Here is a 24,088-nt window from a genome sequence, read left to right as displayed (position 1 = left end):
TCGCGCCCCGCCGCCGCCGCCTCCCCCCAGCGCCGCCGCCGCCGCCGCCGCCGCCGCCGCCGCCGCCGCGCCCCGCCCCCGCCCCCCGCGCCCGCCAATGGCGGCCCACGCTCCTCCCGCGCCGCGCTCGCATTGGCCCAGCCCCCCAGGAAGCCTCGCCCCCTCCGCTCGCGCCGCTGCCCTCCCGTTGGCCCGCGGCTGGCGGGGGCGTGGGAGGGCGGGGGCAGAGAGGGAGAGCGGCGCGCGTCATTCGGCGGCCATTGGCGAAGCGCTGCCCGGGGAGGGGGAGGCGCGTGCTGATTGGGCAGGGAAATGTCAGTCAGAGAGCGTAGCCGCAGCTCCGGAAAACGATTGGGCAAGTCCCAACGGCGCCCACCGCAAATAAGGCCCCGCCTTCTGCCGCATCTAATTGGGCTGGGAGCTGCCACTCCGCGCAGAACAGCGTCGTGATAGGAGCGTTTCATGGGGGCGGGGCCAAGCGGCCCTATATAATGGGATTCCGGGGCAAAAGTAGTCGTGTAGGGCGGTGGGAGGGCACAGTTGTGAGGGGGAGGGTGCGCGGTCACCGGCCGTGTGTCGCTTCCCGTCTCTGTCTGCTTGTCACCTGCCGCTCTGCAAAAGGCCTGGGGGAAGTTTCGGGTTTCCTCACTGCGATCCCGGCGTCACCTCCGCGGCGCTCGTGGGGGCTGTGGGTGTTGTGCTGCCAGCCTTCCTCCCCCTGGGGCTGATTTGGGGGACTGGCTCTCCATCGTTTTGGTATTTGAGGCCCTTTAGGGCTTTTGAGTGAGTACTACTGCTTCTGGAGGTTTGTTCCTTCTCCTGATTTGCTCTAAAAGCTTTTTTTTTTTTTTTTTTTTTGGTACTTCAATTAGAAGCAGCTTCATCCCATTGAAAGGAAAGCTGCAGCGTAGGAGCCTCTTCACGTCTGCTTTACTCGCAGTATTGTGAATACGTCATTTAACTTTTCTGCAGAGCTTTGTCTTCCTTGAGCCCTCCTACTCTGCTGTGATGGTCTGTCAGCCCTGCAGATTATCTAGCTGGCTCCCTGCTTCCAGCATGCTTGCGAGCATTGCCTTTTATGCTCCTATGCCTTCAGTGACTGCTGCCTGCCCTGCGGTGGTCCTACATCTGCCCCATGCTCTGATTTTCTGGTGCAGGCATGACCTCCACCTCTGAATGATGCCGAGGTCTTCCTCGCTCTGGGGTACATGCACATGCAACTCCTCCAGCAGCAGTGGTGCTGCCTCAGCTCTCCCTGCCCAGGTGTGAAGTTTAGGCAGTGTCCATGGGCTGATCGTGCCTCCTGCCAGCTGGAGCACCAAGCAGGATGTGGTGGTTGTGAGGTCTCTCCACCAGCTGGGTGTGTCAATGAAAATCTGCTGGTGGAGGCCAATCCAGGCTGCCTCTGCGTTGAGCATCGCTTAGCCATGGCCTTGCTAGCAAGCTGGAAGAAAAAGGTTCATGTTCTCAGGTCTGTTAGGCCTGTAATAACCCAAATTATTACAAGCATCCATGCCTGTACAGTCTGTAATGACTGTGGTCTGCTGTGTACTCTTGCATCTGCTGGAGATCAGACTTTGCATCTTGGGTTGATAAGCAACACAGATAAGGAACAGGATATTTTGCCCTGCTGTGTTTTTGAGATGATCTCCCATGTCAGTCTGTCATTGAGAGATCAGATCACACTGGGTGCTTTTTTCTTTTTTTAGAGCTGTTTTCCTTTTAAAGGTGGCACATAGTTATTCTGAGCTTCAAATACAGTGACGTTATTGCATTTTCATGTATTTGCATGTTTATCCTTTTGGTTGCTACTTCCAGTTTCCTCCGAAATGGCATTTTACAGCACTGTTCTCACAGTGGGTGAATGGTAGTCATAGTCAAAGCAGACACACGCGTCCAGAGGTGTCCTGGTACCCTGCGACAGGTCCATAACTGCCCCAGATGGTGGAAACAGGACTCTGCTTTTTAATTCTGCAGAGGACACACAGCTGGGGAGGGAGGGGGCTACAAACCTACTAGAGAACAAGCTAAGAATTCAAAGTAGTCTTGACAAATTGGAGAAACAGCCTGGGAATACAGGATGCAGTTCAATACACACCAGAGCAAGGTACTGCATTTAGGCAGGAATAATCAGTGCTTCAAGGAAAATTATTTTCCAGGTAGTACTTGCGTCATAGCGGCTCACAAGCTGAGCAGGAGTGAGGGTTGCATGGCCAAGGATAAAACAGACTTTGTATGAACTTTGAGTAGAAAGGACCTCTGCTGAGAGAGAGAATAACCTGCTTGACCTGCTTGCTGCAGACAGGACATGATACTGGATTAAGATGCAGCGGGAGATGCTTGGTAGGAAAGTTTTCCCTGCTGTCAGGTGGTCAGAGCAGAGAAGCGCCAGGAGAGACTGCACAGAGAGCTGCAGCGCCTGGATAGCGGCTGGGGTGAAGGAGGGGTCCAGGTGCTCTCGGATCCCTTCCAGCCCTCCTCTCCAGGAGTTTATGATTCAGATATCAGCCTGAAGCACAGAATGGCAGCTCAGACCCAAACTGGGACCAGTCTGGCTCTGTAGGGTCTCCTGGCCCAAGCGGGGGTCCTGGTGCTCCTGACTCCATCTGTGCCTCCCCACTCCTCCTGCCTGGCAGCATCCCAGTGCTGCGAGCTCATGCCATTCCCCTGCTGGGAGAAGGGCTGGGACCTCCTGGTCCCTCGGTCACCCCTATGGCGTTGGGCAAGGTTGAGGGCAAGGCACTGTGGGGCACCAAGGCGATGCATATGGGGCTGGTGCCCCCTGGGGAAAGCTCTTTTCCCCCCCCCTCCCCTGGCTGAGCTGCCCTGGCCGTGTCCCCATCACATGCCCACGTCTCCTGGAGTATTTTTAGCAGCAAAGTGCTGTTTAATTGTGAAAACGCGAAAGGTCGTCCGCAGGAGGGGAAGCAAGACGAGAGCAATAGGGCAGCTCCTTCTGGAGGTCGTGCCAGCACGTCTCTGAGCCCTGGGGCCCGCTGCCTCGAAGGCTGCCAGCGCTGGGGCCCCCGTCCCGGGACAGTCCCCACTGGGAGCGGGGCCATGGCAGCGCCACCGTGTCCCGGCGCCAATGCCACGAAGGGCCACCGCGCTGCACTGCTGGGTGCAGGGACAGCCCGAGGGACAGTCAGTGCCACTGCGCGCACCCGTGCACCCATGTCCCTTAAGGACTGCTACTGCCCCGCATGGCCCCAGGCAGGACGTGGCCCAGCGGGTCCCATCCGGCCGTGTTGCGGCCCCAGGGCCAGCGAGGCAGCGGGAGGCTGGCTGGGGGCCTGCGTTCCTTGGGATCCAACTCCCAGGCGCTGGCAGCTGTTTTTAGCCGAGTGAAAGTTTGATGTTTTGAGATTTTCTATTTTGAGCTGCAAAGCTGGAGAAGTTGAGCAGGCTCTGACCCCTGCGTGTCTGCACAGAGTGACCGGGCCAGCCTGACCCGGCACAGCGAGCATGGCTGGGCGCTGGGCACGGCAGGCGCTGGGTGGACGTTGCCCCTTGGAGGATGTTGTTGCTCCGGGTCCTACCCCATGGCTGCCCGCCACAGCAGCCGCCGGGCCTGTCCCCATGCTGCGTGCAAAGAGGAGACGTGCGGGACCCAAATGTCCTTGGCCTCGGGCAGCTCACGGGAGCGCAGCGGCAAGGTGCTGCTGCTGGTGAGACGGGGTGACCCGGGAGAGGAGCAGCACTGGGTACAACCCACCAGGCCTCCCTGCAGGCAGACACCAGCCCCAGGTGTGCGTATTGGCCTTTTTTATTACAAACCCCCCAAATCTGCGTTTTGGAAAATAACTGGAGGTTAACCTCAGCAGCAAAGTCCTCTGCCCCCTCCGTGCGCTCCACGGACCCCAGCCTGTGCGGGGCCAGGAGCGCGGCTCCAGGGCTGGTGGTTCCCAGCCCAATGGCCCCGTGGGAGACGTCCCCGGTCCCCGTGGGGGCGTGGGGCCCTACGTGCCGTGCCGGGCAGGGGCAGAGAGGAGTCTCCGGAAGGCGGCGCGGAAGTCTCTGTTGAAGACGGTGTAGATGAGGGGGTTGAGGCTGCTGTTGCAGTAGCCGATCCAGAAGAAGAAGCTGAAGAGGGGTTTGGAGACGCGGCAGCCGTCGCCACACACGGCCTCCAGGCTGTAGGTGAAGAAGAAGGGGAACCAGCAGAGCACGAAGGCCCCCATCACCACAGCCAGCACCACGGTGAAGCGGCGCTCCCGCACACGCACCAGCCGCCGGCGGCACAGCGACATGCTCTGGTGCTGGCTCCAGCGCCGGCGGCTGGAGGCCAGCGCCCACGACAGCCTCTCGCCGGGGCCGGCCATGAGGCCGCCCAGCTCCGTGGCCCTGTTGTCCGGCTCCCCGGGGCGCAGGAGCTGCGGGGCCAGGCTGCCGTGGGCGGTGAGGACGGCCATGTGCCTCCGCTTGGTGACCTGGTAGATGCGGCAGTAGACGGTGACCATGACGAGGCAGGGGGCGAAGAAGGAGGCCACGCAGGAGGCCAGCACGTACCACGTGTCGTTGCTGAGCGCGCACTCCCGGGCCCGCGGCCGGGCCTTGAAGAGGGGCGGCAGGGCCACCAGGGCAGCCGCGGCCCACACGGCCCCGATCATACCCCGCACGCGGCCGGGGCTGCGGCGCAGGTTGAGCCGGGCGGCCCGGGTGACGGCCCAGTAGCGGTCGAGGCTGATGGCGCAGAGGTGCCCGATGGAGGCGGTGCAGAGCAGCACGTCCAGCGCCAGGTAGAGGCTGCACCACAGGCTGCCGAAATACCAGTAGCCCATCACCTCGTTGGCCAGCGAGAAGGGCAGGATGAGGACGGCCACCAGGATGTCCGCGGAGGCCAGGGACACCAGGAAGAGGTTCTGGGGCGCCCGCAGGGCCCGGCTGGTGGACACGGCTGCCACCACCAGCGCGTTGCCCACCAGCGTGGCCAGGAGGACGGCGAGGACGGCCAGCAGGATGAGTGCCGTGGCCGCGGGCGAGTGCGGGGCGCTTGTGGCCCAGCTGCTGTTATCGGACGTGTTGGGGAGGCCGCTGGCTGGCTCCATGCTGTCCCGGCCCCAGCCCCTCACGCCGGCTAGTCCCCGTGGGGCTGCCCCACGCCGGCCATGCCCCACTCACTGGCCCGGCATCTCTGCGGCCTTGGCATCGCCGAGCACCTGCCCCACGCTGCCCGAGCCGGCAGGGAAGGGGTCCCAGGTGTCCGGGCTGCCGATGGTTCCCGTACTGACCCTGTCCGGCGGCAACGTGGGGGTCGTCCTGGCCTGGCGCTGCCAGTGCAGGGCTGAACCAGCGTCCCGTCTCGGCTGCCTTTGTGCCGTCCCCAGCCGCGGTGCCGGCACACGGAGCGGCAGAGGTGCCAGGAGCCGCGGAGCTGCTGCCCCGGCAGCCTTGCTGGCTCGGGCAGCCAGCGCTTCTCAGCCCTGAGGAGGAGGGAGGACGGGGAGGAGGGAGGGACGGACGGACGGATATCGCTGGCAGGAGCCCAAGCATCTGTGGGCAGTGGGAGAAGTGGTTATTGCTAACACTTAAAGGGCTCCCGCCGGGCTCAGCGTGCCGGGCGGGCTTCTGTCGTGGGCGTCGGGGGGCATTGCCGTGCCCCGCGAGCCTGCTGCTGAGCCCCGGCCTCACTGCAGCGCGGCACCTCCTCAGCCGCCCCGCGCCTGCCCGGCTCACCGGCACCGCTGCCGCGACGTGGGGCGGCATGGCACAGAGCGGGGAGGAGACACTGCCCGCGGCTTGTTGGCTTGGTGCAAACCGGCAGGCACGGGGGGTGGCAGAGGGTGGTGAAGCCGTGTTGTGCCGAGATGGCTGCGGGTGGTGGGTGTCTGACACCTGCTGCTCCGGCTGTGGCTCCTGGCTGCTTTGGCAAGTGGCTGGTGGCCCGGGACGGACAGATGGGGACACAGTTGGGCACCCAGAGCTGTGTGGGCTGTGCACAGGGATGCCGAGGGTCTCTGCGCCCCACAACACAAGCAGTGTTGTGCTCACCCCGAGTGCAAGGGAGCCCCTCCCTGCATGTGCCTCATTCCCGTGAAACATCGCTTCCTAATAGCCTAGCCGGCTAATTGCAGCCCCGTTTGCTGGCGAGCTGAGACCTCAGGTGGATGGAGATGCTGGATTTGCAGAGAGGAGCCGAAGAGATACAAACTGAGGAATCAGCACTCCCCCTTTATTAGACACCCGATAACCCAGCAGGGCAGAGGCGCGCCGTGCCCCCGTGGCTGGTGCCGGCTAGAGGCGGGTGGCCCCGTGCGGGGGCAGGCGAGGGGAGCCCAGCCGGGCAGCGGGACCGAGTCCCTCCTCGGGGTGGGAGAGCGCGGGGTTGTCGAGGCCCAGCCTGGCCTTGTCGCAGGGGCCGGCGGGGGCCAGGGTGCCGTCGCGCTCATCCCAGCCGTCGGGGCTGCGGCAGCGGTCGGTGCAGCACAGCGTGGCCCGCGTGATGAGGCTGTCGAGGGGCTGCAGCGAGTGCATCCAGGCTGGGAGGAAGTCCCAGGTCTGCAGCCACTTGGGAAGGCGCCTGGGGCTGCGCCTCTGCAGAGCGTTGACCAGCCCCACGAAGAGGAGGAGGCCGAGGAAGGGCGCGCCCACCCCCACCAGCACCCGCCAGCCTGCCATGGAGATGCCGAAGACCAGCGAGGGCAGCAGGAGGAAGCAGACGATGAGGTACAGCACGGCGAACCAGCGGTACTTGGCCGTGCGCTCGCCCAGCGCCTTGGCCATGCGGATGGGGAGGCGGGTGAAGGGCAGCGGGTACCACAGCAGGATGCCGGAGATGTTAAAGAAGAAGTGACAGAGGGCGATCTGCAGGGATGGCATCCCCATCAGGCCAGGCATGGGGGCACCCCCGGCTCCCCCCACCAGCCCGGCACTGGTCCAGGGCTCCCCGTACCTGGAAGGAGCTGGCCAGCTTGTCCCCAGGGCTGGCCAGGGCGGCCAGGATGGCAGTGGTGGTGGTGCCGATGTTGGAGCCGAGGGTCAGCGGGTAGGCGCGCTCTATGCTGATCACCCCCAGGCCTGCGGGAGAGAGGCAACCTGTCCCATCACAGCGCTCCTCACCAGCGCCCCATGCTCCCATGGAGACACATCTCCTCCAGCAGAGCCCTGAGAGTGCCCTGGCACCCACGGGCCCCATGTGGGGGGCACCAGCACATGGCCAGGCATGAGGCTAGCCTGGGACTCACCAATCAGGGGCGTGATGGCCGAGGTGAAGACGGAGCTGCTCTGCACCACGAAGGTCATCCCAGCACCCACCACCATGGCGAAGTACCCGGTGAGCCAGCTGAGTGGGTGCGGGAGGTCTGCCACAGCGCAGGCACAGGCACGGACATGGACATGGGCATGGACAGGGGCATGGACATGTCAGCTGAGAGCAGACGAGCTCCTGCCTGGGGCTAGGGAGGGGACTGGGGGGCCAGGCTCTGGGTTTGGGTCCAGGCTCTGGATATAGGGATCAGGCTCTGGGTTTGGGGCCAGGCTCTGAGTATGGGGTCAGGCTCAGGACTGCAGGAGGCTGGTGGCCAGGATGGATGGGGAAGGGGGACGTGGCTGGACATGGGGAGGATGTGACAGCCATAAGCAGAGTGGGCAGAGGGGGACAGGCAAGGATGGGGCTGGCGTGGCTGTGGGGCAGGTGGGGATGGGGTTTGGGGCAGGCAGCCATGGGGCAGGCAGGGAGGGCTGGGGCAGCAGGGGTCCAATCGTGCGCCCCCCAATCGCACTCACCCGTGTTGATGACCTTCTGGACAGCCTTGGCCACCTGCCCCTTGAGCAGGGAGTTGAGGAGTTTGACCAGGAGGATGAGGCAGGTGCAGAGCACGATGAGGGACCCGGCCAGCAGCACCAGCCCCACGGCCAGGTCCGGCAGCGGCGTGTCCGTGAAGAGGTGCCCGCCTGCCCCACAGCAGGGCTGGGCGAGGGCACGGTGCCTGGGGCCACCCCAGCCCTCCTTGCAAACCTGCCCCCCACCACACAGGCCCCGGCCCCACACATGGACCCCCAGCCCCATCACCTCCCAGCTCTGCCCCATATCCAGGCTCCAGTCCCATGCCCTGTGCCCCTAGCCCTACACACAGCCCCTTAGCCCCATGTGAACCCCCCAGCCCCACGCCAATGTCCCTCCAACCCCACCCGCAGCCCCCCAGCACCACACACAGTCCCCCGGGCACCCACTCACACTTCTGCCCCGTAATGTTGCGGAGGCTTTCGGTGCCTTTGGTGCTGCAGTGTCCAGGGGTTGTGCAGTTCAGGGGGGCTCCAAGCCCCACGGCGGGTGTCTGCGGGGAGAGGGCAGGCCACGGCTGGCCCCACGTCACCTTCAGCCTCTGCCCGCCAGATGCCTGCCCGCTGCCCTCTGCGGGGCGCTTTCACGGGGCTCTGGCCCAGCCAGCCGGTTCCCTCCCAGCTCGCCGGTCCCCCCAGCCTGCTCCTGGCCCCACACTGTGGCCCCAGTGCGGTTGCAGGCCCCTCACCTGTGGGGGTTCATGCCCACACCACACGCGGATGAGGCTCCGGTTGCGCAAGCTCTCGTCCCCCATTGCAATGCCCGTGATCACTGATTTGTCCAGCTGCAACCATACATGTTGGAGAGGGTCCTCAGGGGCTGGCAGCACCCCCGGCCCAGAGACACCCAGCTGGACTGGAGACATCACTGCCAGCCCAGGGACACCCAGAGACGACCACCAGCACAGAGACACCAGCCCCGGGGACGCCACGGCCAGCCCAAGGAGACCTGGATGATGAGCCTGGTGAAGGGCTCCGTGATGATCTTCAGCAGGTCAGGGGCGTCCTTCCCGCTGCGGATGTTGAAGGTGGCCACGACCAGGCGGGTGACGTGGTGCAGGTACCCGCTCACCACCTCCAGCGGCAGCAGGACCAGCACCGACAGCCAGTTGAAGCAGTCGTGCACTGTGGCGCCAGCGAAGGCCCTGCCGCGGAGGAGCCTGTCGGCACGGGGCGGCCCCATGCCCCTGTGGGGGCAGCAGCATCCGGCCACGGGGCCTTCCCAGGGTGGCACGGCATCTGCCTTGCTCCTTGCTCACCAAACCAGTGTTGTCCTCCAAAGTCCCCCTTGCCCGTGCCAGCTCTCACCGTTTGAATTCACTGCGATCGCCAGCTTGCATGAGGGCCACGATGGTGTTGGTGACGGAGGTGCCAATGTTGGAGCCCATGATGATGGGAATGGCAGAGCGCACCTCCAGCACTGGAGACGGAGACACCCATTAGCCCCCGTGGCCTGGCACTGGTGGGGGATGGGGGGACCATGCCTCACCACCCTGTCCCTCTGCCTCGGGCCATGCCTCGGGCCCCGGGGTGCCCTGCAGGGTGCACTCACGCCCTGAGGAGACCATGCTGACGATGATGGAGGTGGAGGTGGAGGAGCTCTGCACCAGCACAGTTACCAAGATGCCCACCACGAGCCCAGCCACGGGGTTGGAGAGGATAGCATTGTCTTTGAAGATGCCGCCGGCCACCTTGCCTGCAAGAAGAGCGTGAGCGGCAGGGTGCTGGCACGGCAGGTGCCACCAGCCGCCCGGGTGCCCCTGCAGCCCTACCTCCAGCCAGCTGGAACGCGGAGCTGAGCACGTCCAGGGAGCACACGAAGAGGTACAGGAAGCCGAACATCAGGGGCACCTTGAGAAGGGAGACACAGATGGACTGGACCCTCTCCCAGCACCCCAGCCCTGCACAAGACAAAAGAGAGTGTTAAACGCTGTCCCCGGCAGGGCCCCATTTCCTTGGGCTCCCGCAGCCCCACACCTTCCTCCGGCTGCCCCTCACAGCATGGGAACTGTGTCCCTGTGCCTGGCCCTGCCGCCAGTCCCCACGTCCACTGGCATCTCTTCTCACGGTGGAGCTCCCCCGCGCTGCCCCTTGGTCTGCAGCACCCATGGGTGCCCCGCTCCCGGGAGCAGGACCCCTGTGGCCCCCCATGCCGGGGAGCTGGTTGGGGTGCCTGTGTGAGGAGTGGCACCAGGGCTGCGGGGTGCAGCGTGGGGCCAGCCGTACACCCGTGGGTGGCAGCTCCTGGGCTGAGCCTTTCCCCAGCCCCGTGTGGGGCTCACTCAGCGCCCGGGCCAGTGGCCAGCACCGTGAGCCCACGGCTGCCGCGGGTCTGGGGACGCTCTCTCTCAGGGAGCCTCTCTCAGGTGGTGCTGGGGTGTCTCTCCCGTCTCTGCGTCCGGGAATCACCGTGGTGGGGAATCACTGCTGGTCCTGGGGGAGACCCCCGGCTGACCGGGCACCCCAGAGCCCCAGCACCCCGACATGCCCCAGGATGCCTCCGGCAGGTCTCCACGTGCTCCCCAGCCCCGGCTGAGGTGCCGGCTCCAGGCACGTGCCTCTGCCGGGTGTGTGCCAGGGCTGCTCCAAGCCGGGACAGAGCCGGGCGGGCGCCGGGGCCCTTACCTGGCTTCTGCAGCTCATCCAAGGGCAGCCGGGGTCCCTGCCAGGGCCTGGCGGGGAGCACGTCCAGCTCGTACCGCTCCATGCCCTCCACGAGCCGCCCCGGCGAGCCGGGGCACAGGAAGCCATGGTCAGGGTGCGCCACGGCGCTGACGGCGAACGGGTAGGCATGGGCGCCGGGCAGCCTGTGCAGAGCTGGGAGAGATGGGCCCTGCGTTACGGCCGCGTCCTCGGGGGGCACTAGGCGGGGTGACACCTCCCCAGGCCGCCCAGGATGCCAGCGCAGGCGTTGTGCTGGGTCCAGGGGCGAGGAGCCGAGCGCTGCCCAGTCCTGCGCTAGGGCCCGGCAGCGCGTGGAAGTGGAGCTGCACCCCGAGGCGCGAGGAGCCAGGCTGGAGAAGACCTACCTTGGGGGCTGGGGCAGTAGGCGAATTGGGGCCCATGCAGCACTCTTCCTCCCCGCACCGGGCAGCGGGGCATGGCAGGGCTCTCTCTCCGGTAAGGCAGCATCGTTCCTGGAGAGTCTGAGCAGAGGTGGCCGTAGGTCACCACAGCAGAGCCACATCCACGAGCCCCCCCAGAGCCTTGAATCCCCCTGGCCCCGTGGGCGGCCACGCAGCAGTGGCGCTACCGAGGAGCATCACCCCCTGGCCCGATGGTCCCCTGGGCCACCAACCCACCGCCCCAGAGAGCTCCCGCAGGCAGACCTTGCACAGGGGGTCTTGGTGATGGCTGATGGGACCTGGGGCGAGGAGGTAGCCGGGAAGCGGGCCTGGGGCAGCGGGCGGCCAGACCCTGCCCCGGCAGGGCCGCGCTCAGCCTGGCCGGCCCCCCTGCCCCACGGCCCTGCTCACCTGGGGCTGACTGGGCACTCAGGGCAGCGCCGCAGCCGCATGCCATGTCCATGCGTCCCTCCGGCAAAGTGGCCCGCAGGGCACCGCTGCCCTTTATATGCGCGCCAAGAGCAAAGTCTAAGGAGCCTTGCGTTGCCCCTCGCCTCCGCTCGCCGCTCACCTCCTCCCCAGAAATTCCTGCAGTTAATGGGTAACCCCGCAGCATCCCACGTCAGCCGTGGCCCTGGGGCAGGATGGGGCACACACCCCCGGGGTCCCGCGCTGCCAGCACGCCCCGCACACCCTGGCCTCAGCTGCCCGAGGCAGAGCTGCTCCCCACGCACGATCGTGGGCCGCTGCCGGCTCTGTGGGGAGCAGCCTGGGCAAAGCCCAGCTCCCGGCCGCCCTGCACCGGGGCAATGCTGGAGGCCATGTCCCCACAGGTGGCTGCAGAGGACTCAGCTGCCCCAGCCCTTGCTTGGCCCCAGTACAGGCACCAGCTGCTTCATCCCCTGCATGAGGAGGATGAGGCTTTGGTGGCGCCAGGGCTTCCCAAGCCAGAGATGAGGCAGGACGGAGGCGAGATCCCCGGGCATCTCCCCATGCAGTGGGGAGACGAGGGCCACACACACATCCGCCATCCTTGGAGCCACCTGAGCACTGGCCGCGAGGCACCAGCTCTGCCCGGAGCACGCGCCATCCGTCCTTGTCATGAGGACGTGCCGGGCAGGCCGGGGTGCTGGCGGCGACTTACGTCAGCGGTGGGGCAGGGCCCTGCCGGGGGGACGGGCGCCGGCACCGTCCCCAGGTGCTGTCCTGGCAGGGATGGGTGACACGCGGCCCGGCGCAGCCCATGCCAGCAGATCAGCACAGAGCAGCCCACGTTCTGGCGAAGGCTGTTGGGGTAGAGATTGCATTTTTTTTCTGCGCGCGCAAGGCTGGGACGGGTGGGAGAGGAGCGATGCCAGCGATAGCATCACCCGCTCCCGGAGGCCGTTTATCATTACCCTCTGTTTACGCATCTGCGGCCAAGTTTCCATCCGCCCAAGAGGCGCCTGGGCAGCCCGCGGCCCTGGCAGGCGGGAGGCAGGGACCAAAGGCCCCTCCAGCGCAGACACCCGCCGGGAGCCAGGCATGGAGGGGCCGTGCCACCGGAGCACTTGCAGCTATGACTTCTCTCTCCATCTGGGCCTGGAATGGGAGAAGCCAGTAGCCGGGACCCCGGCTCCTGTCCTGGAGCCACATGGCTGGAGTGGGCGGACTGGCACTTGTGAGTGCGTCAGCACACCCGCCGTGCTGTGGTCCTTGTTCACTGGGGCATGAAGTCCTTCTTGACCTGTGCCTGGGTCACTCCGATAGCGTGTGGGTGCCCCGTTCCTCTGGGCCCCAAGCGGGATTGGGCTGCCCTGGGCACTGCGGGGACCATGGGATGCATGCAGCTCCGGACAGGGAGGCTGGTGCACCAGTCCCCTTGGGAGCCCATGGGCTGAATGGGGTGCTGAGCTCAAGGGCTGGACCACAAGCATCCATGCCACGTCCAGAGACGGCAGAGACATGCTGTATGCACTCGGGGGCTTACAGCACACCAGCATTAGTAGCGGGGACAAGAACATGCCCCTGCCCAGGCTGGGCCGTGGCTCGCGGCATAATTCGGCAGCTCAAAACTGGGGTGAAGCAGTCACCATGGACAGGCAAGCCAAGGTGGCCTGTATGGGGGCAAGGGGACATACCTCAGGTATCCTGGGGTGTTGGAGATGCTGAGGGACAGTTTAGGGATAAGCCAGTCTGGGAACCTCCCTGGCATTCCTGGAGCCTTAATAAATGAACCTTTACCAAGTTATAAACCCAGCTGGTATAGTCAAACACCTGGGACAAACCAATGAATGGGAGATGTCCTGCCTCTCTAGGGGCAGTGGGTGCTCAGGGGGTCCCTTCTGGCCTGTGGGTGCAGGCAATGCCACCCCTGGCCTGGCATGGGACCTTCCCACAGCAGCTGGCCGGACTGCCCAGACCAGCATGCGGAGACCGGTAGTAGTACCCTGCCGGTGCCAAGCTGCACCGCGTGGGAGGCTCTGCCGGTGGAGGGGAGGCTGGTGTCCGCGTTTGCCCTGTACCCCGGGGGGCTTTTGGCCAGCGCTGCCCGTTGCGGTGGCTGCTGCCCAGTTGCACCCGCAATCATTAACCTGGTGGGGCTCGGGCAGCTCCCGCAGTCACTCATTGACAGGGTCGGGGCTGAAGTCCTTGGCCATACCAGCCCCACAGTTTCCCTACAACACCAGCAGTGCTGGGAAAACAAGCCCCTGGCACTGCCCCAAGACCTCAGCTGCCTGGGGAGCCACCACCACCTTCCAGGCAGGGATGCTGGGCCCAGGGTGGGCTCCATCCCTGCCCCACCCAGTGGGGCTTTGCGGGGTGCCAGGGTGTTGGGGAGGCAGCCAGGCAAAGCCCCAGATGGCCTCCCTGAGAGCTGCCATGGGACCCACCAAGGGCAGAACTCTCACCTCCCAGGGGCTGCCAAAGTCTCCCCATAGCTGCCAGGCCACCAGTTCGGTCCCTCCACGTCCTTCCCGGTGTTGGAGGGAGCTGGGCTCCAGGTGGTGGGGCAGGACCTGCTGGACCTGCCTTCAAGGAGGGCCTGGCCTGGACAGAAGGTAGCTCCCTGCGGTGAAGGACCAGCCCCACGGCAGCCAGTGCTCTGAGGGCCGAGGCCCAGGCACAAATGGGCTCACTGTGGCCTCGGTGGTTAAGGAAGGAGAGGGAAGCTCTTCCAGGCAATGCTCTTTATTCCTCCTGGTTTCACACCACAGACAGGACTGAGCAGGACCACAGAGACACACGAGGGCTCTGAACTGGGCCACAGGGCTGCAGCCAGCCATGGGTCAGTGTGGGGCTGGATCCGGGCAGCTGTGCCACCTGCCCCTAGGCCTGCCCTGGGGTGGGCTCTGGGGTGGGCAGGAGGCAGGGAGCCCCGGGGCCACCAGGGGCCACCCCTCCACCTCTGGCAGTGCAGTCATGGCAGGGCAGTGACCCTGGATACAGCTGGGCATGCCTGGGGCCAGGAAGGGCCCAGCATGCGTGGATGATAGAGGGATCTCCCGGGCTGCTGGTAGAGAGACCCTGTCTCTGCCACAGACTGGTCAGGGGTCTCCATGGAGTAGGGACCTCCGGGGACATGGGGATGCCTGGGAGGGGGATCTGCAGGGCACAGCCTGTGCTGAGGGCAGAGCACAGCCAGGTCTGGCAGAGCTGGGCTCAAGGTTACAGTCTGCTGCAGCCTGCCCAGCACAGCCCACGAGGCAGGAGGAAAGTCCCACCAGGGCTGGGGCCAGCGCAGGGAGGCCAGGCATCCAGTTTGTCCCAGGGCACCGTGTAGGCCAGCCTGAGATGCTCAGCACCCAGTGGGCGCTGCATTTCTCTGGCACCTTTCAGCACCCAGTCCCCATCCCACAGCACCATGAAGGCCCGTCCCCAAGGGCTGAGTGCCCAGGGCCCCAGCAGGGAGCCCAGGGCAGGGGACCTGCAGGCATTTGCAGCCTGTGGGTCATTTCTGTACCCTCCCATGCAGGGTGTCACTGCAGGGAGGAGGCAGGGTCCTTTGGGACACCTTGTTGGCTCTGCCTCTGTCTGCTCAGGGCATGAACCCGGTGACCCTGGGCAGACAACAAGTTGACAAGTCTGTCAGCCAGGAGGGCAGGAACCGTGTCAGCCTCCATGCCCTGCTCTACAACGGCAGTGCTATTGCTGCTGCTACTGTCCATCTGCTGTACAGCGAGCCCAAGGGCAGGACTGCGCTGAGCCTGGCACGGTCAGGCCCAGTCACGCTCATGCAAAATAGACGGTAACAACCTGTCTGGTGCTGGGGTGACCTTGGGGCACAGGCCAGCACAACCGTGCTCCCCAAGGAGCTGGGTAGCCACGACCCCTTAAAAGATAGGCCCACAGGGCTAATGGGCCCCATATCAACAACTGAGGCACCCCATATTCCTGCTGCGACAGCGGCCTGATCCATCCCTTAGCTCTGCACATGTTCTCCTGACCCTGCCTGCTCACTGCACCGGGGTACAGGGCTGGCCCCTGCCTGGCCACCCTATCCATCTGTGTCCTCCCCATCCCTCACACCCTTCAGTTGAATGGTTGCTCTCACCACTTGGACAGTCAACGGGGCTGTGCCAGCCTGGCATGGGTAGGATTTGCCCAGGGGAAGCTCTGCCCCAGGCAGAGGAGGCAGAAGCACTGGGCAGGACAGTGCCAGGTGTGCATGGGACATTGGAAAGTGCTTTGCACCGGGGCTCAAACTATGTACAGGACTCCCTTGACGTGCACCAGGATGCGACCCCACTGGGGGGCATGGCAGCTGCTCAACCACTCACGGCAACACGACATGACAGTTTGGGACACGACGTGGACGAATCTGCGGTCCGGGCAGTGCCGGCAGTGCAGGGCAGGGGCTGGTCAGGTCCCGTGTTGGACCCTGCCATGGCCAGGGGGTACCACGTACTGGGTGCAGACGTGCAGCAGGACTCAGCGGAGCTCACAGTCAGCTGGAGGTTGAGGTGGTGTTGGCTCTGTGGGGTGAGGCTGGCCATCTCCCTTGGAGCCTGCGTGAGGGTTGCATGGCTGATCTGACTCCTTGCAGGCACTGTCATCCTGCCCTGGGAGCTGGAGGAAGTCAGGCAGGACCAGGTCCTCCTTGGAGAGCAGCCCACGCTGGTCATTTGCCCTGCAGCTCTGGGCACGATTCAGCAGCTCCACCAGCCCTGGAGGAAGAGCAGGTCACTCAGCCAAGCTCTGCCCATGGGCCCCCATCCCAATACCTCAGCAGCCTTCTGCAGCTGACATGAAAACATCCCAGGCACACCCTCTCCCTGCTCCATAGGACCCTGCACCCACCCCCAGCACACCAGAAGCCCTTCTTCCCTCACCCCATGTTTTGCCCCAGTCCCTTGGATTCAGGATGCACCAGGTCTCACCTTCCAGGTCGTACGTGCGCCGGTTCAGGTTTGTGGCAGCTGATGACCGGGGCCTGGAGAAGGGGGGCATCTCCCACAGTGTGTCAGCCTCTGTTCCTGTTGGGCTTCCCTCCTGTGATGAGCAGCCCATGCTTTAGGGATGGGACAAGCAAGCAGGGCTCCCCCAGGCCTGGTTCCTGCCCCAGCACCCCCATGGCACTCACAGGGGGCACAGCGGGGCACACTGTCCCCACGGACCACAACAGCAGCCCGGGGGCATCTCCCTTCTCTGACCAGGGCAGTGGGACACAGGCCCTGGACTCACCTTGCTCTGGAGTGGGGAGGGGGCAGCTGCAGCCTCAGCACTCTCCATCACTTTTGCGTCTGCAATACAAAGAGCAGTGAGGCTCAGCACCACCCCATGCCAGTGTCCCAGTCCTGGAGAGCCCACAACAACACCGAGCCTGTCCTGGGGAGCAGGAGCCATGGCCAGCAGGAAGCAGCCTGGTCCCTCATGGGATCTTGCAGGACAGGCTGGGAGCATGGCTCTGGGCCAGCCAGGGCCACAGCGAGGCTCCAGTGTCTCCCCAGATGTTACCTGCTGATGTTTCCAGGACAAGTTTCTGAGCAGCCACCGTGCTAACCAGCTTCTCCAGGTCCAGGGCCCCCGGCTCGCCTTGCTGCAGCAGGAACAGAGTCAACCAGTGTCATGCTCACTGTGGCATGGCACTTGGCAAAGGCAGCCAGTCTAGGGGCCTGTGAGACCAGGGGAGCTCTGACCAGTTCAGGGCCCGTGGACTGCACAGCACAGAGCACATCTGGCCCAGTCTTTCCCAGACCACTACTGGGTGCCATAGTCCATTTCAAATGCTGGTAACTCCCTGCAAAACTGCAGCCCACCCCCAACATGAATCGCTGCTCCCTACCACCCCTGCTAACACTGCCTGGTCCTCACCACTGTGGGCAGGACGAGCAGCCAGCCCCTGGCCCAAGCCCCAAGCCCAGGGACCTCTGCCAGCACCCCAACACAGCATCCTAGCTGCAAGACACAGGGACCATGCTCACAAGGGGGAGAACTCTCACCCGCCGCAGCAGCACCAGCTCCAGCTCCATGTTCACACCGTATTTCCCCAGCACGGGCTGCAGCGCTTCCCGGATGCGCTTGGTTGACTTTGCTGTGATGCGGATGGTCTTATTGAGGGAGGAAATTACCAGCCTGCAGAGAGGCAGGAGATGCTGTCTGCAGGCAGTACATGGAGCAGGCTGACATGGGCCAGGACAGGTGAGCTGGGCAGGACATGGAGGGGCATGGCCAGCGTGTTTGGGCCTGCTCAGGGATTTGGGACTGGGGTACAGTGGGGAGGTCAGGGTGCTGTGCATGATGTAGACTGGACACACATGGGCAACAACACCCATCCTGAAGCTCACACTCACTCAAAACTTATCCTGTTCTCCAGCTTCACCTCCTGGTCTGCCAACACAGAGCACTCCTGGTCCAGCACAAGCGCTTTCTGGAAGAGCCAAAGCCATCAGGACAGAGCCCACGGGCAATGCTCAGTCCCAGCCTAGAGAAGGTCTGTGCAGCACCAGCCTGGCTGGTGGGAGCCCCCTCTTCTCCCTGTGCAGGCCATACCTGTTCGTTCCCCACCAGGTAGACCTTGATGTCGGGAAGGCTGAAGCCACGCTTCTCACATATCCCAGCCAGCATGTCGCGGATGGACTGGCCAGGCCGCACAGAGGCCAGTGAAGCCGTGCCATCTGGCAGGTACACACAGCAGTACTTGATGGACTTGGCCTGCGGCTCTGCCTCAGTGCCTCCCAGGCTCTTCCGGTGGCTCTGTGAGGAGAGGAGAGGCAGGATGAGCCCAGCTGGCAGCATGAGACTGCAGAGCCTGCGCAACGACATTCACCTCTGTCCAGGGGCTGGTGGTTGTGCTGGTAGAGGACAGGAAGCCCAGGTCCAGGCTGGCCGAGGAGTTCAGAGAGCCCTGGGACTCCCGCCATAGCATGGCGCTTCCACTGCCTTCTCCCCCCTCTAGGAGAGATAGACATGCAGTTACAAGGACAGCAGGGACCCTTTGGGGACAGGCAGCCAGGTGTGGCCATGGCCACTCCAACTCAGAGCAGCACTTACCTGCCCATGAGGGCTCCCTTCGCTCCCCCTTCCTGAAGGACCGGCGTGGGCTGCTTTTGGTGTTGCTGCCTGCTGCCTCCACACCCAGTGGCAGAGATTTGCCCAGCTTCAGCTTTGACTTCTGGCACAAAGAGAGAGTGTCTTGGATATCAGTGGGGATATCCAAGGTTGTCCCTTCCCTTTCCCCTACTCCCCAGCCCCTTACCCAACCTCAGCCCAGGGCTGTCTTGCACTTACCAGCAGGGAAAGGGACCAGCACCATTTTCTCAGGCCAAGGGACAGGTCTCTTGTCATCCCCTTCCCACCCAACTCACCTTGCTGAGGTCAGGTGGGGGACTACTGCTCCGAGAGTGGGGCCGCAGGTCTGGCAGGGGCTGCCCCTGGCTCTCTGCCCTCAAACAGTCCTGGTAGAGTGGGGATTTCACAAAGCGCGTGTAGCTGTCAAACTTCATCAGGTTAAAGATCTGCAAAGGGGGAACGAGTGTGCTCACGACACTTGCTCACCTAGAGCCCTTTCTGGCTAGTGCCCCATAGCACGGCAATCCCCAGCCTCTGGCAACAACAGTGAGGCTGGGTGAGTGGGGTGGGTGTCCCAGAGCCCCCATCCTGTGCGTGGGGTGGAACAGGGGTGCTGCTCAGCCACGGAGGGCTGGAGCTGGGCCGGGGCAGCCATCTCACCTGGAGCTGCTGGATGCGAAACATGTCCGGGGATGGGGTGGCCAGCATGTCCTCCCCAATCCAGGCCTGCTTGTCAATGTTCACAGGACTCACCGAGTGGCTGGAGAGGAACTCATCGTAGATCCGCCGGGCCTCCTGCGCCAGCTGGGGGAGCAGGGATCAGACCAGGACTAAGAGCCCCCTCCTCACTGCTACCATGTGGGGAGCCCCTGGCTCACCCCACTGAGCTCAAATGCTACCTGAGCACTGAAGGGCTAAGTCACAACTGGGACTGCCCCAGGACCTGGGATTCAGGGTGGGCATCAGAGCTGGCCTCCCTGCCTCAGGGCCAAGCTCTGGGAACAACATGCTGGTCTCTCCCCAAAGGCACAGCGTGATGTAGGAACTGTCCCTCACACAGCTGCATGGCTCTGTGCCCCCAGGTCCTGGTCTGCTCTCTTTCCCTTGATCTCTTTTTCCCAGCCCTTGTCCTTGCAGCAGCACTCTCCACCATCTTTTTGCACCGGGGTGGAGAAGCGTTTCCTGCTCTGTGGGACAGGCCATCCTGCCTATGGTTTTTCAGATGCACATTGCATCTGTCTCCTTGTCCCTCCCAGAAGAGACCCCAGGCTGCTTGACCTCCCATAATAGGAGTCTGCTGGGGTCGCATGCCACCCTAGGCCCCGCGGGGCCCTGGTGAAGCAGGGAACCGTGCACACAGTACCCAGGGACATAATGGCATGACTGCCACCTCCACCCCTGCGAGGATGCCCTTCCACTCCCCGGGGCTGCCCGCAGCTGTGTGATACAGGCTCAGCCAGTACCTGCTGTGTGTTGCTGGCCGGGATCTGCTGGAAGCGCTCGCATGCCTGCCAGAAGTAGACATTCTCAGCGCTGAACTCCTTTTTAAGGAACTCCTGTGGGGCAGAGAGGTCTGGTGGCCTGGCTGGCACTGCTTCCTTGCAGGCCAGTTAACCAGTGTGGGCACAGGAGAGAGCAGGGAGTACAGAGCATGCTGGTGCCATGCCCTGGGGGAAGCCCAGCTCCAGGTAAGGTGCTCAAAGTATGTGGGGACCCTTGGCTTCACAGCCCCAAATGGGAAGGGTAATGGGGAGGACAGTGGGGACAGCCACCTCTGGGGTGGCCAGGTTTGGAGACAGCACAGGACAAGGGCTGAGGCCCCAGGGACAGCAATGTCACCAGGGCGCCAAGGGTGTGTGTTGGCTCAATTGCAGACTGCTAGAACTGCTCCTGCAGATGAGATCAGGACCGAGGTCTGGGCTGTAGCACTCACAGTGAAGTAGGTGACAGCCACATGATCTTGGAGCAGCGTCTCAAAAGATTCGGCCCAGCTGACCACGGACTTCTGCGTGGAGCTGCATGTGGTCTGTGGTCCTGGCAGGCTGTTCACACTGTGGTTGCTGCCACGAGCCCTGGAGGCATTTAACTCTGAGATAGAGAAAAGGTCAGTTCTGCCTGTCTGGAAATTGCCCAGGAGCCCTGCCTATGTGGATGCTAAGCTGGGACTGAGCCAGCCAACAGGGCATCACCCCCTCCCCAGTCACTAGCAGCCTCAATATCTGCAGCAAGTTCATCTGCCCCATCCTGGACATGAGCTGGTAGATCAGACCACTGTGAGATCTCAAGAAAGGAGTGTGCAGAGCAGAACTGTTGCTTTGTGCATCACAGCAGTATTCTCAGAAGATCAGAGAGCCACGATGACACAGCTGACACCTTCCGGCATGACAACACCCCCCACCAGCACTGCCATCCTCCCCAGGGATGTCACAGTGACTCCACACGTGACTCATCTCCCAGAGGAACAAAGCCAATGCGTGGGGAAGGCACCATGCTGGGGAGGGAGAGCAGGAGGGAAGGGGAAATGGGGGGCACACGGCATGGAAGGAAAGCTCAGAGAATGAGGGGAGGCACCTTCTCTGGCATTGCCCCCACACTTGTGCCTGAACTTGCCTTCTCCACTCCTTCTGCCCCTGCTGAGAAATAAATCCATTGAGAGAGGGGTTAAGCAAATTGCCATCCCCAGCTGTCAATGCTGAGGAAACCCTAGGGGAAACCTTGAATGACTGTGCATTCAAGTGGAGTCCCTCCATCAAAAAGACGGAAATTCCCAGGGCCAACCAGCTCTTGAATTGGTTTGCCTGGTGAGCAATTGGGAGCAGAGGATCATTTTCAAAAGAAAGTAAAGGCATACAAGAAAGGTTATCCCAGCAAAGTGGGCAGGAGCAGAGCAGTGTCCTGGATGCTCCTGAGCAGAGAGCAGGAGACTGTTTTTTGCCTTGCCTGGCTCTCCACAGTTCTTGTTCTGGCCAAAACAAGGCACAACTTTGCAAACTCTGCTGTGTTGTGCGTGCAGGTGGAAACTGCTGGCCACAGTGTCATGAGACTGGCACCTTGTGAGATGGTGCGCTGAAAGGATCTTACAGCAGGGCCGAGACATGTGAATGGGCTGGTTAAGATCTCCAGTGCACAGTGAGACAGACAGACAGACAGACAGCCTAACCTCAGAGAGCATGGGGCTGGCTGGTACCTGGGCTCTGCTTGCCCCTGGGAAGCACCTCAGCTTCCAGCACCCACGAGCCCCAGCCAAGCAGCCAGCAAAGAGGGACAGGCACAGCAGGGCTGTATGGGAGGAATGATGGGGGGATAGGGAGAGTCCCTGCCACAGGGCTTGGTGGGGGCTGCGCGGGGGCCAACTGTACACCCATTCACAGCATGGCCTGAGCTGACACAGGACCTGCCTCTCTGCTGGCTTCTGGCCAGCTCCACGCAGGCTGGGCCTTGGCACCAGGCTGGCTGTGAGCCTTCCCCTCCCCTGAAGATGATGCCATACCCTCATCCCAAAGCAAAGAGCAGCCTTACCTCCATCCGACACGGCTGGGCCCTGCAGGAACAGAGAGAGGAAAGATGAGAAAGAACGAACAATGTCTGCCAGCCCTGACAGAGCAGTATCCAGGCAGGCAGCAGTGTCGGAGCAAGCCCAACGCGGGCTCAGGAGCAAGGGATCTGGGCTGCCAGCAAACACTGCTCTGGCGTTAGTTACGCTGGGATGGCCACCCCGCAGCAGGGGCAGGGCACGGGGCTCCTCTGGGCCACAGCCAGCAGGAGTGGGCGTTTGCAGCCTTTGTCTCACCTCCTGTGTGTCTACAGCCCCGGGGGTCAGGCCAGAGATTGGGAAAAGGCAGATGCTATCATATGTAACCCTGCCGCTGCCTGGGGAGGAGAGAAGCAGCCTCCCCGGCACAGGAAGAGGAGGGGAGGAGGGGAGGGAAGGAAGGAGAACCACAGCCCTCAGCCGGCAAACTGCCTGCTCCCTCCCTTCTTGGTGCCTGGGGCTACCAGAGGGCAGAGGCCCAAGAGCGGTGACCACAGCTGGCCCAGAGCTCCCAGCCCAGGGCATTGCAGGGCAAGGTGCCCCGGAGCATCCCCTGCTGGGGGAGGTTTGCCCCAGATATCAGCCCCAGGGATGTGGTACCCTACGACCCACGGCAAGCGGGGAAGATGGGCAGAGCCTCCACACACAGCCCAATTCAGGGAGAAAAAGCTCAGCAAAGCACTCCCGGCACCGCTCTGCCTCCCGGGCTCTCATCGCCTGCCTTCCTGCAACCGCCTGATGACACACTGAAGTGATGCCCTCGACTCAGCTGGCCAGCGTCCCCCAGCCTGCCAGCCCCACACACCCCGGCCTGCCCTGCCCTTCCTGCCTCCTACCCCAGCCCCACAGTCGCAGCCCTGCCTGTCCCTGTTACCCAGCCCCACATGTCCCTGCCATGCCCATTACCCCAGCCCCACACACCCCCACCCTGCCTGTTTATTACCCCAGTCCCACACACCCTTATCCTGCCTGTTCCCTGCTCTTCCCTGTCCATCCCTGTTACTCAGTCCCACACAATTCTGCCCTGTCTGTGCTGTCCAGTCCCACACATCCCTGCCCTGCCGACCTCTGTTACTCAGCCCCATACCTCCCTGCCTGCCCATTACCCCACCACCATACGTCCTCACCTGCCCCTGCTACCCCAGCCCCATACACCCCTGACTGCGCATTACTCCAGCCCCATGTATCCCTGCCCCCCCTGCTGCCTCACCCCATAGGTCCCTGTCTGCCCCGCTACCCCAGGTCCATACATGCCTGCCTTCCTGTTATCCAGACCCATACACTCCTGCCTGCCCATTACTCCAGCCCCATACATCCCTGCTCATTACCCAGCCCCACACATCCCTGCCTGTTACCCAGCCCCATACATCCTGGCCTGTTATCCAGCCCCATACATCCCTGCCCATTACCCAGCCCCACACATCCCTGCCCGTTACCCAGCCCCATACATCCCTGCCCATTACCCAGCCCCACATATCCCTGCCCGTTACCCAGCCCCACACATCCTGGCCTGTTATCCAGCCGCATACATCCCTGCCCGTTACCCAGCCCCACATACTCCTGCCTGCTGGTGACCCCGTGGCCCCACCCCAGCCCCACGTCGCGCTGCCCTGTGCCCAGCCCTTCCCGCACACCCCATGTCCCGCTCCCGCTCAGCCTCCCGCGCCCCAGCACCGACCAGCCCCTCCGCCGCCCGCGGCCCTCACTCGCCCGGCGCCCGACTGCCAGCGCCCACCCGGCCTGGGGCAGCTCCCGGGGGAGGCCTGCGCCATGGGGCGCCCCACGGCACCGCCCGCCGGGGCGCCCCGGGCCGGCAGCGAGGCAGGGGCCACGCGGGGCGGGTGCCACTCACCATGCGGCCGTTCTGGACCAGCAGCAGCTTGGCCTTGCCCTGCATGCCTGGCACGGCCGGGCCGGAGCGGGCTAGCGCCGCGGCCTGCGCCCCCGCAGCATCCCCGGCGGCGGCGGCGGCGGCGGCAGCGGGGCGAGGGCGCAGCGCGCTGCCAGCCTCGCGCAGCTCCGCCACTACCTCTTTTCTCTGCCACAGGAAGTGTCACTATGGAAACCAAAACCACAGCTCGAAATGGGGCTGGGAGAGGAGGCTCCCTCCCTCGCCGCTCGCAGGCACCTCCAGCCAGGCCCGCCTGGCGCCATCGCGCACCCCTCGGCCCGGCGCCATTGTGCACCTCTCACCTCAGCGCCATCGCTCACCCCTCGC

General features: G+C 63.8%; 3 protein-coding genes across 6 annotated transcripts; all 3 read right to left on the bottom strand.

Moving 5' to 3' along the window:
• Window positions 1-3,767: 3,767 nt before the first annotated feature.
• Window positions 3,768-5,048, bottom strand: LOC106489742 (alpha-2Db adrenergic receptor-like). Its single transcript, XM_067304788.1, has one exon. The coding sequence runs from the start codon at window positions 5,046-5,048 to the stop codon at window positions 3,960-3,962; it is 1,089 nt and encodes a 362-aa protein (XP_067160889.1). The 3' UTR covers window positions 3,768-3,959.
• Window positions 5,049-6,151: 1,103 nt separating this feature from the next.
• Window positions 6,152-11,356, bottom strand: SLC34A1 (solute carrier family 34 member 1). Of its 2 annotated transcripts, XM_067304919.1 has the most exons (13): window positions 11,259-11,356; window positions 10,812-10,928; window positions 10,408-10,599; window positions 9,555-9,683; window positions 9,335-9,478; window positions 9,091-9,202; window positions 8,732-8,927; window positions 8,472-8,567; window positions 8,177-8,276; window positions 7,726-7,893; window positions 7,185-7,301; window positions 6,893-7,017; window positions 6,152-6,804 (listed from the first exon to the last, which is right to left on the bottom strand). In XM_067304919.1, the coding sequence occupies exons 1-13, from the start codon at window positions 11,308-11,310 to the stop codon at window positions 6,235-6,237; spliced, it is 2,118 nt and encodes a 705-aa protein (XP_067161020.1). In that variant the 5' UTR covers window positions 11,311-11,356; the 3' UTR covers window positions 6,152-6,234. The 2 variants fall into 2 exon arrangements, with proteins under 2 accessions (XP_067161020.1, XP_067161021.1); XM_067304920.1 differs by lacking the exon at window positions 11,259-11,356 and having other exon boundaries at window positions 9,555-9,633; window positions 10,812-10,925.
• A 2,646-nt stretch (window positions 11,357-14,002) lies between these two features.
• Window positions 14,003-23,814, bottom strand: RGS14 (regulator of G protein signaling 14). Of its 3 annotated transcripts, XM_067304907.1 has the most exons (15): window positions 23,723-23,799; window positions 21,858-21,879; window positions 20,272-20,426; window positions 19,802-19,894; window positions 18,999-19,142; window positions 18,635-18,784; window positions 18,321-18,441; window positions 18,097-18,221; window positions 17,820-18,023; window positions 17,621-17,697; window positions 17,270-17,402; window positions 16,785-16,866; window positions 16,512-16,570; window positions 16,208-16,319; window positions 14,003-15,994 (listed from the first exon to the last, which is right to left on the bottom strand). In XM_067304907.1, the coding sequence occupies exons 1-15, from the start codon at window positions 23,765-23,767 to the stop codon at window positions 15,759-15,761; spliced, it is 1,758 nt and encodes a 585-aa protein (XP_067161008.1). In that variant the 5' UTR covers window positions 23,768-23,799; the 3' UTR covers window positions 14,003-15,758. The 3 variants fall into 3 exon arrangements, with proteins under 3 accessions (XP_067161008.1, XP_067161005.1, XP_067161007.1); XM_067304904.1 differs by lacking the exon at window positions 19,802-19,894 and having other exon boundaries at window positions 23,723-23,814; XM_067304906.1 differs by lacking the exons at window positions 17,270-17,402; window positions 17,621-17,697 and having other exon boundaries at window positions 23,723-23,814.
• Between the last annotated feature and the right edge of the window lie 274 nt (window positions 23,815-24,088).

Source organism: Apteryx mantelli, chromosome 14, assembly GCF_036417845.1.
Source record: "Apteryx mantelli isolate bAptMan1 chromosome 14, bAptMan1.hap1, whole genome shotgun sequence".
NCBI classification, from domain to species: domain Eukaryota; kingdom Metazoa; phylum Chordata; class Aves; order Apterygiformes; family Apterygidae; genus Apteryx; species Apteryx mantelli.
Note: the sequence above shows the minus strand (reverse complement) of the source record. Positions and strands in the feature narration are given on the sequence as shown.